The following is a 14234-nucleotide window of genomic DNA, read 5'->3' as shown; positions in this document are numbered from 1 at the left end:
CAAAAAACAGAGAGTGTTCTGTTTGATTCTAAGCAAATTTCTCATAAATCTTGATTTTTTTTAAGAGTGTGTATTATGATAAGTGGACTATCTGTGTCATTTTACTGTCCCAACGAAGGCAGGTATTTCACATATTTATGTGCGTGTTTATAAGCTGCAGTATGCTCTACAGAAAAAATATGTTTGTATTAACTAAACCTGGACATCACCATCAAATCATTGTGAGACTTTGTGGGAAGGGGGTAGAGTATTGGGAACACTTCAAACTATATTATATTTTTAGTCCAATAGCTTATATATATATATATATATATATATATATATATATATATATATATATATATATATATATATATATATATATATATATATATATATATATATATATATATATATATATATATATATATATAGGAAAGTGCCCAAAACCGGACTACCCCCCCTAAAGTGGACCCCCGGTCACCTGGCTCTGCATTCTCCTGAACTCTAGCGGTACCGAGTGCAAACAGTAGTCCAGGCTTCTGCCACGCCGTAGCGGAGCGCACACCTCGCTCACTTCACTTGTAGCGTGTCCACCCGCCATTGTGTGTTGTGGCAGTGTAAAAAGTTTTTGCAGTGTGCTACATAATTAATAATTTCTCCAAGATATTGGCAGGTAAGCCTTTGGACCTATATATATTTTTTAATGGCAAGGTGTACTGTAAATGTTTGTTACCAAACCGTTTCATTTGGATGCTTGATTAAAAATTTATTGGGTTAGCAATATGTTAGCTACAGTCGCGCAAACCGGACCCCCTTCAGTTGCCTAAACCGGACCCCTTGTTCCCTTAACCGGACCCCTTACATAATCATGTCTAATGTCGGCTTACATTTGTATATACTCTTATACGTTTGAAATTCTGTTGCAGATTCCAAAAGGATAATGGGGAAAATTGATCAAAGAAAGTGGAGTCCTTCTAAAATGACTACGGCTATTAATGAAATTCGGAAAAAGAAGATGGGTTGGAAGAAGGCCAGTTATCAAATTTTAGTGTTCCGAAAACCACACTAATGAGGTTGTCCAACATGAAGTACGGTACACCTGAGGAAGCAGCAATAACAAAAAGAGGCAGACCTACAGTTTTGGGTGAAGATCTTGAAGATGAGCTTGTTCATTATTGTCTGGCTATGGAAGCATCTTTTTTTTGGACTTACTCGTAATGACTTCCGAAGAATGGCTGTACAATTGGCAGAGAGAAATGACATTGAATATCCTTTCAAAGATGGAATTTCTGGGAAAAAGTGGGTAAAACTTTTTCTTAAATGCCACAAAACCAAACTGTCAGAAAGGAAGCCTACTGGAACATCCTACAGCCGGGCTCTTGGGTTCAGCAAAGAAAATACAGAGAAATTCTTTAATGTTATGGAAAATATTTACGAGAAAGGTAAATTTTCTCCTGACAGAATTTGCAATGTTGATGAGAGTGGAATTACAGTGGTAAAAAGTAAAGTAGCAAAAGTAATTGGCCTTAAGGGTAAAAAACAGGTTGCTGCCTTGACATCAGGAGAACGTGGGGCACTTATAACAATTGTTGCTTGTATGAATGCTAGTGGCTCATTTGTACCACCTTAAGTAATTTTTCCGAGGAAAAATATGAGTGAACAGCAAAAAAAGGTTCTACACCAGGAACAATCTTTGCAGCGCATCCTTCAGGGTGAATCCAAACCAACTCCTTCACTCAGTGGTTTCGACACTTCATCGAGTTTGCCCATCCTACAAATGAAAAACCTGTGCTGTTGCTTTTGGATGGTCACTTTAGCCCCACACAGAATATTGATCTGATCGACTTGGCAAAAGCGAATAATGTTACCATTCAGTCGCTGCCGCCACACTCCTCGCACAAACTACAACCGCTGGATAGAAGTTTCATGGGTCCTCTCAAAGCTTATTACAATGAGGAAATCAGGCATTGGTTAAGGCACAATGAGCGCGCCGTCAGTCCTTTTGATGTAATGGAACTGTTTGGCAAAGCCTATATTAGATGCCAAACTGCTCAAATAGCAATCAATGGATTTAAAGTAACAGGCATATATCCCTTGAACAAGAAGCTGTGCTTTGATGCTGAATACATTGAAGAGACAAACAAAAAACGAGATTCAAGTTTCTATGAATCTGTGTTGAAGAAACAAACTGCAGAAAGTCAGAGCTATCGAGAGATCAGAGAAGAACGTAACACAGAGGAACCATGAGTTATTGTAGAGTTTGAACCAAGTCAACCATCAACGTTTTTGGCAGGTCTTGGTATTCCGCGGCCATCAGCTACAACTGAGGATCCTCAGAGTTCCACATCTTCTAAGACAAGCCCATTTGACATCACTCCCATCCCAAAAATTAAAAAGAGGACCTCGAACAGAGGACGAAAGGCCTGCAGTTCTACAGTCATTACATCTACTCCTTACAAAACCCAATAAGTGGAAGCTAAAAAAGCTAAAGAAGCCAAGGAAGCAGAACAGCAAGAACGAAATCATGGTCAAGGACGCAAAAGGAATCGTGGCCGGGTTCGTGGTTCAGGAACAGAGCCATCAAGAAAATAAAAGGTCTCTTGACAAGGTGTTTTAATTTTGAGAGAAATGTGAAAGGATCAAGCACCGAAGATGAAAACAGCATACCCTCTGAAGATCCGAATTGGACATTCTGCCGGGAGTCTCACCATCCAAAGATGATGATGCTTCGTGTATGTTTTGTAAGAGGAAATTTACGGAGGATTCTAAAGGGGAACTTTGGGTCATGTGTGTTATGTGCTTACTGTGGGCCCATGCGGATTGTGCATGGGCTGAACAGGACGTTTATATTTGCGACTTTTGTCGCTAAATGATGTTATTCTGTTTATAATTTCTGTATCTTAACATTCTATAGGTTTATTTGAAACTTAATCAGTTACTGTTTATATTATGTATATTCTGAAACTATAGATATTATGTTTTCTTTGATTTAATACCTTATTTGTTGTTTTACTCTGTGTTTTTATGATAGTTTTTACAAGGGGTCCGATTTAGGCAACTATTTTTAAAATCGTCAAAGTGTAAGAATTTGGTAAATAATTTTTTTAAAGCAATTTTTAATTATATTTTCCAAAATTACTTATGCAAATGCTTTACAACTTAACAAAGTAAATATATCATGCTTTAAAAACATATTTTTTTATAGTTTTCTATGTGTTTTTATTAAAAAACAAAATGGGGGTCCACTTTTGGGCACTTTCCTCTATATATTTTTATATATATATATATATATATATATATATATATATATATATATATATATATATATAAAAATATAAATATAAACAAAACAAAAAAAAGAATAAATTATACTAGATTTAAGATTCAATGGGCTGAAAATAAATAGCCAAATATTTTTTTTTGGAAATAATATTTTGATAGAAAATTTTTTTGGGTGTCTGCCTGCCCGCCTCCCATTAATATCCCACAACACATATTTCCTCCAAGATCACAGACTAACATACAATTTAGAGGAGCTTGTTAACTGATGAATGTACTTCTTGTTTTATCGATATCCCGAACACACGTGTTTTTGTTCCACAACAAGATGACGTGTGCTTGTGCGTCTCGTCGGAGCCTCACATGGAGGTCTCCAGCGGCTGGCTCTTGCTCCGGTGGAAGGGCACCGTCTCGGTCGGCGCGGCGAAGGCGTCCAGGCTGGTCTCCAGCAGCACCTCGCTCTTGGAGCGCGCGGGCTTGCTGGGCAGTCCCTCGTCCAGGTTGGTCTCCAGGAGCATCTCGCTGCGGGGGCGCTCCGCCGGGTCGTCCACGTCCGTCTCCAGCAGGTTGGCGCTGCTGGGGTAGTAGGGCTCGGGGGGCTCGGGCGGCAGGAGCGGGAGCTCCAGGGGCGGGGGCCGGGGCTCGTGGTACTTCGACGGGCGGAAGGTGGCGTCCAGCGGCAAGGTCGCGGAGCTGGCGAGGTAGTCCTCCGCCGGCTCGTCGTAGGCGGACTGCGTCCAGTCCTCGCGGGACGCCAGCGTCGAGGTGTCCCTGAAGCCGGCGTTCCTGTACGCCAGGTTGAACCCCGGGCTCGCCGCCTCGCTGCTGGGGGTGGGGGTGAGGTCGGAGGCGAAGTTGAAGGTCGCCGCGGAGGCGTTCGGGTTGTGCGCTTCGTAGATGTCGTAGCTTCTGTTGTCCTCCACCGACGAGTTGAACTGAGATTTGTCCATGGAATCCATACTACCGTTCATTTTCTTGTAATCTGATGTTTTCGTGAGGGTAGGACTGGAACGGTTGCTCTGAAAAGGAATAAAGAAATAAATGTGAGCGAGTCTTTCGGTACTCGCCAGTGATGTGTAAAGATCTAACCTCAGAAATGAGTAAATTCATGAGTTCTCAAATTGTTCATGTTACAAATAATATTTTAATAAAAAATTCAGACATGAAATTTAGTGTAGAAATTTTTAAAATCATGCAGAGCATCATAAATTTACTAACGAATAAAATATTTGCTCAAGTAAAACAATTTCTAGAGATGAATCAGACACGTACTTTCTGCGCTTGCCACTAGGGTTCGCTGCCTGAACCATAAACATTGCTTGCCACCATCACACGCAGACAGCAGCAAGAAACATCCAGAAATTTTAACCATTATAAACGACTTCAATAAAAGTGAAAAAGACTCAAAAAAATCCTTAACCCCAGCTTTGGACCTACTTGACAAGGAATTTTTATTAAAATACTGCCCAACTGGTTACAACTCACTAAACAGTTAATACTATAGAGTTTCTGCTCACGTTAGAAGTTATACCTCTGTGGCATTACTAAAATATTAACATGAAGCATTGTAAAACATATATTATAAAATGCTTAAGTAGTAGGCTTATATGATTGGATATTAGTTTTTGCTCAAATGACTGAAATCTGCTACATTATTTTGATCGCCATACACGACTGAATATCTCACAAACTACTCATGATAATACAGGGTAATTATAAAGTCCGTGAAACATTTCAAAAAATCTATACAGTGAAATGGCTAAGAATTATGTAACAAATTATATACCATATGAAAGAAAAACTCTCAAAGTTTTTTTTCTTCTTCCCACTAGTTATAAATGTTCTGTGTGTCCACCTTGCATCACACACATCTAATCGATAGTCCAATTCTGCCCATACCCGATCCAGAATATCAGGAGTGATGGTAAGAGCAGCTGCTACGATGCGGTGTCTCAATTCGTCAAGGTTCTGTGGTAGAGGTGGAACATAAACACTATCCTTGATGTATCCCCACAAGAAAAAATCGCAAGGTGTCAAGTCCGGTGATCGTGGTGGCCACGGGAGTAGCACTTGGACAGCGGACGCCCCACGGCCCATCTAGCGATGTGGCAACGTCTCATTCAGATAATCTCGTACCACATTGTGGTAATGAGGTGGAGCACAATCTTGTTGGAAGATGAAGTCCTTGCATCAGCTTCAAGTTGTGGCATAAGCCACAATTGCAGCATGTCGAGGTAGGTGATACCAGTGACAGTTCTCTCAGCGAAGAAGAAGGGGCCATAAACTGTCTTGTTTGACATGGCACAGAACACGTTAACTTTTGGCGAATCTTGGACGTGTTCGAGAGTCACATGTGGATTCTCTGTCCCCCATACGCGTGTGTTGTGTCGGTTGACTCTTCCCGAGAGATGAAAAGTGGCTTTGTCACTGAAGATTAATTTGCTTGCAAAGTCATAGTTATCAAGATGGTTCTGCATGGCAATGCAGAACTGCAGTTGGAGCAATTTGTTATCGTGGCTGATGGCTTGCAGAAGCTGCAATTTGTACGGCTTCACTCTTAACCGCTTACAAAGAATTTTCCACACTGTTGCCTGAGGGATGTTCAATTCTGCACTAGCCCGATAAGTTGACTTCTTGGGACTCTGCACCATCACGTCCCGTACACAATCCACTGTCTGTTGTGACACGCCTGGCTGACCCGACCGTTTTGCATCGCACAAACAGCCGTCTTCCTCGGATTTCTTGTACCACTACATTATGCTATTGTAAACTGGTGGTGTTTTCTTAAACTTGCCACGGAAAGCTCTTTGAACACTCGCAGCCATTTTCAGTAACTACATGCACTAGTGCCCCTGTCGGTTGTTTTTGACGTGACGTCTCATAAATCGATTAACGCCGGCTGCACGCACGAAAAAGTGTCCAGTTACGCTCATGTACGCTTGCGCCGCATCTATTTCTCTTCCACTTGATTGGAACAACCATCGATTTGACTTTTTCGAGGCACATTAAACTTGAAACACTCCCATTCGTTTCCTACTTTTCGTATCATCGTCCTATCCCTAACAGAATAACACAGATTGGAAGAAGTTAAATAGCAAACATGTATAAAAGTTATAGTTAAAATAATCTCTTCGTTAAAGTAATAAACATACATATTTGAATTAATGAGTGCAAATAAAAGTAAATTTATCAATTAAATTGTAGATTTCATTTCACTCCTTCTTTGAATCCATACAAAATAGTGATTGTTCAATAAAAATGATTCAATTTTATTCATTAAAATATGCAATCATTTCATCAATGTTTTGTTATGACGTTGTCACGTTAAACTATCATCCATAAATCGACTTTACAGACAACCAATTTTCTTTGTGAACTTTGGTTTTTTAAAATAGCTTTTTGGTGCTACATTAAAAAAAAATTTGAGAGTTATTCTTTCACGCGGTATATAATTTGTTACATTATTCTTTTCCATTTCGGTGTACCGATTTTATGAAATGTTTCACGGACTTTATAACTACCCTGTACTATAAAAGTTTCTGAACACATTAGATGTTATACCTCTGTGGCATTACTAAAATATTAACACAAAGCAATTGTAAAACCTATATTGTAACACTGAAGTAGTAGGCTTATATGATTGTAAAGATGACTGATCGCCACGCACCGCGGGAGGCAGCTTGCGCCGGAGGCTGAGGTCGGAGAAGCCGGCCTGCGAGGACGCCAGCCCCACGGACCGGATGGAGTGCAGCGACTGGCGGATGGAGCTGCGTCTCTGGAGCCGCTCCGCGTGGCGGTGGCGGGACTTCCTGTACCAGAAGCCGGCGACCACGGCCACCACGACCAGGGCCGCCCCCACGCTGCCCAGGACCGCCACCGTCACCACGTCGTCGCGCCAGCTCAGCGGGTCGATCAGCACCTTCGGGTCTGCCGCGGCAAGCATCAACATCAACCTGAGCCATCCCTGCTCCAGTATGCTTAAACCGGTTTTTTTTTTCCTTCACCCTCCTCAAGGGACCAGGAACAAAATATCGAAAAATACAGGAAACTCCAACAAGAGGATAATTCAAACTGTGTAAGCACTGCATGATACCACAGAAAATTGAAGTGTGTAAAATCTAGGAAAATAAAGAAAGTTGTTCTACTGAATCGTTACCGTATTTACTCGCATATAGATGGCACCCATAATTTGAGGTCTTGAATTTGTATTTAAGATTCTCCCGATATAGGTCGCACCGGTAATTTAATGACGCGAACGGCCGGCGCGCCGTGCACGAAAGAGTTAACAGGTACTGTAAAACTCTGCTACTACGAGAGCTGATAATGGCAAGATAAATTGTTGTAACAACAAGTACTCGTAATAACCGAATATGGAAAATTGAAGTCAAGTTAGATTCCTGACTTCTTAAAATGTCTTAATTGTAGACTATAACTTGAAAACAGTGCTTTGTATTGAAAAAATGCACAGAATTAAAGTTGCAGTAAATTTAATTACGAATAAAAAAAGGCCTGTTATGATTTTTTGTATCTACAGCAGTTTTTGTTTTAAACGTGCGATTGGTCTGACGCGTGAGGAAGTTCCCGACACAGATAAGATAGTGGCTGGGGAAACCATTGCTTCTCCCCTTGCCTTTTAGCCCAGGAAATGAAAGGAAAAAATGCATAAATGTCGGGAAAAATTAGAGACAAGCTGAATTTTTGGCAGGTGTTAGGACCCAAAAAGAGGTGTATTTTCCCAAAAGTCCCCACCCCTCCCCTTTGTGCTTCCCCCCCTACCCACCCTTAAACATCCGATTTGCAAGCATTTGGATTACCCTTCATATCTCCGTTGTTATTTATAGCAGTCAAATTTTCTATATATCGTTTTATTCCTTATATTATTATCTACAATAAAGTTGTGTATAGTTTTGTTCTAAGATTAGCAGTTAACTAGATATTAGCTGAGAAATGTTAATTTTTACAATTTTATGTTAAGTTTGTTAAGAATATTTAAGTTTAAAATTTTAATTTGGGACATTTTCACGAAACACTTAAGATGAAAAGTGTAGAATGATTCTTTAGCTTTCCAACGGTATTAATTTTTCATATTTTCGATGAAGATAACATGAAGTAGAGGGCCGTAAGTAAACCAAGAACTCACCTCTCGCAACCCGGACTTAAAAGCAATCTGCCGCACCCTATTCAATCTCGCTCAGCTGGCCTTAAACGTTACTTGTAATTCTTCCTAATTATTCTAAATAAATTATATATACAATTTTAGTTCAGAATACAGAAACAAATTTGGTTTAATTTTTATATTATTTTTGCCAGTTTTGGTTCGGGGGGGGCTTCAACCCTAACCCACATAGGATCGTTCAATTATCCACCACCTATGGACCCGCTGTGTTCCAGACTGGCAACAACCGGCAGCTGTGAACTAAAATACATGACTGCTTATTCACAGTATGTGATAAAGAGCAATCAGTATCATCCACAGCATCACGGACCACCCACCCACCCACTTCAAGCTGTTGTGACATTTACTGAATTATTCACTTCTTTATGTGCATTTTTCACTTCCAAACTTTGCTATTATTTACACATCATGCTATTTAATTTGTATAGAAAAATTCTACTTACAACAAAAGTACTTCAATGTATTTTACAAACAGATCTATTCATAACGTTTTCGACTCAACGCCTACATACATAATTATACATCATCAATTGCATCTTCATCTTCATCTATGGCTGTTGCATTGTTACACGAAAGACCATTGCAGTGTTCACACATAGCTGAGCAATGTAAACCTGTCTTTCGACATCCACAATAGTTCCCACATGCAGATTTACATGAACATGACACTATGTGCAACATATCGTTTGGTGCAAAAGGTTTAGATGTGGTAATTGGCTTATGTACGTTTCTCTTGCCTCCAGCTTCTCTTACACACTTATCCAAATTAATAAATGGAAGAGCCATGACATATGTTGAGTCACTTTTTCCCCTTCTGCTGTTAATGAGGTTCATGAAACCATTCCATCCTGGTTGGGCATTCATTCCAGAAAGCCAAATAGAGTTTAGAGGAAACATGGTTGCTACTGTGAAGTCTGAATTTTTCAGCTCAGCTTTTATTTCGTTGTAGTCTTTCACAGTAATGCTACTAAGTCCGTTGTGGGCTTTTTTCTTTGGGTAAGATCGTATCCTAATGCATTCTGGATTAAATGTTCCAGAAGATTTCCTTGCAACCTTTACTTGAGTTTCAAAACTAGAATCTGGGGTAATAGTTTGGACCCCACCCATTGCATGAAACGTGTTGACGCCATCCAGTGTTCGAACATTGACATCAGCATTATCAAAATCATGCTGTATGAAAGCATCTTCATTGACATTTAGTGATCCTGAATTTATGAGAGTATTAATGTACACGGAAGCTTCGTAATTGGAAGCACAAATACCCATAGAATATAGCATGTTGATAAGATGCTTAGATCCATATAAACGATGTAGTTTCAGAGCTAAGCCAATGTGAAGTGGTAACAAAAATGATCTGGGTCTTACAGCTGATATAATAGCATGGTTTATGACTACACATTTTCTGTCTACCATTTCAAACTCTGAAACGTTTTTCTTTTTCGTAACTCTTTGTGTGAAAGCTGCTAATGTATTTGGTATTAAATGTTCTCCTCCACATGTAATGTCATTGGTACCTGGATATGTTTCATGATCATATGCCTTCTTTTGAATATCTTCTTTAATGATGTCAGCTGCAGCCAATACTATCCTAAGTTTTTCCGTTTCTAGGTTCCCCTATCTATTTCTTTGTACCAGGTCTCAATAATTTTATGGACAGTATCAGACAAACACACACTGTTTTTTCTACCTGAAACATTAGATACCATAATGCGGCGTTCTTTAAAGTGTTCTAGAAGAAGATTTTTCAGGTGTTTGTCGGAATATGTATATTTTCCCCCTGAAATGCATGCCATTATATCTTGCAACTCTTGAATTGAATATTGGCATTCATCGCTTTGTTCAATGTAACTGCACAACATTAAAACATATTCTTTATCCGTCATCGGTCTGCCTACAAATCCTTCACTTGGGTTTGTCTTTTAAAAAAGTGTCATGACAGTTTTTATGGTGTCGTGCTTCTGGGGCTACAAGGTCACTTACATTTAAAATGCGTGCTTTCACTTGATCTCCCCATTCATCGCTCCGATCTTCACATCTCTGCAACAAACTATCTTTAATTTCATATGTTGCTACCATACGAACTTTTTTCCTACGATACAAAGCAATCTTAGAATCGACAATTGCCTCTTCCCCACAAAAAAATGCAATCTTTTTTGTAGTCAAAATTATTTCCTACACTTCGCAAAACAGGCGATAATGTTGAAGGAATACATACAGCAGGACTTAGTGATGATGTAGTTGCAGCTTTAATACGTGATGGTCTCGTATAGTTTTGCCTACACGATTTGTGTACTCGAACACTTGATTTTTCTTTCAAGTTCTTGTGGAGCCCATCCTTTCATAGAATGCTTGCTTCTGTTATTGTCTTCAACCCTTTTGTAACAACAACAGTGTCTCCTTCCGTATCTTTACCGCATAGAATACAAAGTATACTTAAATGTTCCATTTCAATTTTGGTTAGTGTGAATTCTTGTTATAACATGGTAGGTAGATTCAATCCTGAAACATACGCATCACTTAGAAAGTTGTTGATTTGCAATTGTCGAATAGTAAAAAGTTACCATAGACTGACAAATGCGCATTTTAATAGTATACTTATTTACTTAAAATGTAAGTTTGGTATTCTGAAGAACCATAAAAAACATTACGATAAATAGTTACGATGTTGAATTGAATCAGTTTATAATTACATTTTTAAAAAGATTTTACTACAAATCTCACACAAATATGTAAAAATATTTAAGTTATATGATCTATTAATTTCCTGAACTTCAAAAAACAGTGTATTGACACACACATCAATAGGCCTAACGGTGTTTGATATTTGTGTTGCAATAGAAATCACATTTACGTGACACAAATTTAAAAAGTAAGAAAACTGGTATAAAGCCGACATATAGTCTTCTGTGTAAAAATATTTTATAAGATGTCCTGGTGGATCTTAAGACGTGAAGCATCTACAATCGATGCTAATATGCGAATGAAGCAGGGCCGGAGTGCTAGGGTAGAGGATAGCACAAGGCTCCGAAGAAGGGGAAAAAAATCGACAGCCGAACATGCAGTGGTACAAATGAAAAAAAAAAGGTGTGGTCCTATCCGGGAACCAAACCCAAATTGTCTTGGTAGGAGAACAGCACTATAACCACTGAATAGCAACAGCCCACGGGAAGAAGTGGTTTTTTATTACAATAATACTTAGCTTTTGTTATTGAAAACATTCTTACCTTCTTAGATTTGCGAGAAGCTGTTGCAAAATTTCTTCAGTTATCAAAAATTAACACCGTACTTTATAGTACTTCACGTTATTATGTGACGTAGAGTAAGCGGAAGTTTTAGAAAATCACGCACATACACGCTAGAACGTTACCGCACACTTCAAATCCACTCCAAGAACTAGTCTCTGGAAGACGGATTACTCAAGGCAGTAAACATGTCTTAAGAAATTTATGGTCGTTGGTGGTTAGGGACATTTCTATGACTCAACACGCCAGCTCCCTCGCTCTTGATAGTAAGCCTGTTGTTTAGCCTCCTGAGGCCACCCACTGCAGCACGCACCAAGGGTAGAACAAAATGCAGCGCCTTCCTCGCATAACCTAGTGTTATACACATGTTATCGTCATCCAAAATATGAAAAATTAATACCTTTGGAAAGCTAAAGAATCATTCTACACTTTTTATCTTAAGTGTTTCGTGAAAATGTCCCAAATTAAAATTTTAAACTTAAATATTCTTAACAAACTTAACATAAAATTGTAAAAATTGACATTCCTCAGCTAATATCTTGTTAACTGCTAATCCTAGAACAAAACTATACATAACTTTATTGTAGATAATAATATAAGAAATAAAACTATATAAAGAAAATTTGACTGCGATATATAACAACGGAGATATGAAGGGTAATCCAAATGCTTGCAAATCGGATGTTTAAGGGTGGGTAGGGGGGGAAGCACAAAGGGGAGGGGTGGGGACTTTTGGGAAAATATACCTCTAGTTAGGTCCTAACACTTGCGAAAATATCAGCTTGTCTCTAATTTTTCCCGACATAAAACCTTCTTTTCCTGGGCTATTTTTCTACTTGTTTGCCATCCAGGTGCAACATCGCCCTTCGTTTACCTTTTTTTTTGTGTGTTTGATTTCTTGTTATGAAAATTCGCTTGGTTAATTAACTATGTGTACATTGTAAATAAATTTGCCAATACCTATATACGCGAAACCCCTTATTTAAGTTACCGTTATTTACGTTTTCCCGTTATTTGCACTATATTCTTCAAGTCCCGTTTGGTTCCCATTTAGTCCAATACAATACATTCACGCTAATTACGTCTCAAAAATGGAATCCATCTTGCTATTTAAGTCACGTAACAACCATAAAAAACTTGGTGCAATCGCCAAAAATGATGAAACTGCAAAAGAATTGTCTGAGAATAAACATGTGAAACGAGTCAAAGATTACGTTCATATCGAAAACCACAACAAAATGTACTAGAGAAAAACGTAAAATCACGAATGTATAAACGTAACGGGATTGTCGGGAATATTACGTGGCTGCTGATACTGTATTTATGTCACAACTTAGCTGAAATACTGGTACGAGACATAAACTTCACAAGACATAATGAGCGGAGTCTTGGTAACTGTTTTATACGTATTTTATAATTTTGGAAGTATTGTACAGTTGACGCATAGTTTTTAAACTAACCATTTATATCTGGGGATTGTAAATAATTAATTATTGGTGTCAAGACATCACGATGAACGTAAACTTGAACACGTCACGGCAGCGAGAAAACTGGTGTGTATACCAATAAACTGGTATTAGAACTGGACAAAACTGGTACACGCGAGGTGGAGCTTATATGTTTTTCCACTAAGCTCGCCTCTATTGGCTGGCTGCTGATGGAAGGTCACAAGTCTGAGCGGAGCGTTGAGTGAGTTATACTGCGCATGCGCAGCTCAGAGAACAGAGAGAGCCAGCCGGCGGCTACGCCGCGCTGAAACAACAGATGATTGAGTACAATGACCTTTCTCCGCGCACGGCGTGCTATTGACGGTAAATTTCCATAAATTTGCGGCCTTTTTTTAAATTTTTTTTACTGTGGTGCAATGCGTATGTGTGTTACCCGTGAATTTGTGTGTATGTGTATTTGTTCTGAACGCTGCAGGATGCGACTGTATTTTAATTAACTTCAACATATTTCTTACTTTTCCCTTTATTTACACTTTCCTGCTTTTTACACTTTTTTACTTTGTCCCCATGAAAAGTGCAAATAAGGGGTTTTGCTGTAAACTTCTTTTTCACATTTTAAAGCAAACTATTGAAAAAAATATTCCTCAAAAATTTTTCTTCACATATAGGTCGCACTTCATCCCCCCCCCTCCCCCCACCACCCCCTCAAATCTGGTAAAATTGCCGCGACCTATATGCGAGTAAATACAGTATTTTTCAATACCACTAAGCATCTTAGACTTATTAAAAACACACGCAAAACATAATAAACAGATTAAGTATAAACAAAATATTTGTGGTTTTTGAGGAATAATGTTTCATTATATGCAGTATTACAATCAAAGAATTTTTGTTTACATAAAATACTTCAAGATTTCTAACCAATGCATGGGTTGGTAGCAATGACAAGAAGCAGTCAGAGATGTCATGTAGTGAGAGAGAATATTAATGTTAACAAAGAAAGCTTGTATAAAATCACGACAAAAGGTATTATGGTAAAAAATGGTTACTCAAGAAAATGTAGAGGTCTAGTCATAATCAATAACAGGCTTTTTCTTGACCTGGTTT

The 14234-nt window shown here is 38.7% G+C and overlaps 1 protein-coding gene across 2 annotated transcripts in view; it reads right to left on the bottom strand.

Moving 5' to 3' along the window:
- Positions 1-421: 421 nt before the first annotated feature.
- LOC134538477 (protein bark beetle) overlaps positions 422-14234 on the bottom strand; it is a 238572-nt gene continuing 224759 nt past the window's right edge. For both annotated transcript variants that reach the window (XM_063379808.1, XM_063379809.1), the window contains 2 exons: positions 6929-7188; positions 422-4280 (listed from right to left, as the gene is read on the bottom strand). In XM_063379808.1, coding sequence (XP_063235878.1) covers positions 3621-4280; positions 6929-7188 — 920 coding nt within the window. In that variant the 3' untranslated portion in view covers positions 422-3620. The remainder of the gene's footprint in view (positions 4281-6928; positions 7189-14234) is intronic.

This window comes from Bacillus rossius, chromosome 13 (assembly GCF_032445375.1).
Source record: "Bacillus rossius redtenbacheri isolate Brsri chromosome 13, Brsri_v3, whole genome shotgun sequence".
Lineage (NCBI taxonomy): Eukaryota > Metazoa > Arthropoda > Insecta > Phasmatodea > Bacillidae > Bacillus > Bacillus rossius.
The sequence above is the reverse complement of the archived record's forward strand: the minus strand, read 5'-3'. Positions and strand labels throughout refer to the sequence as shown.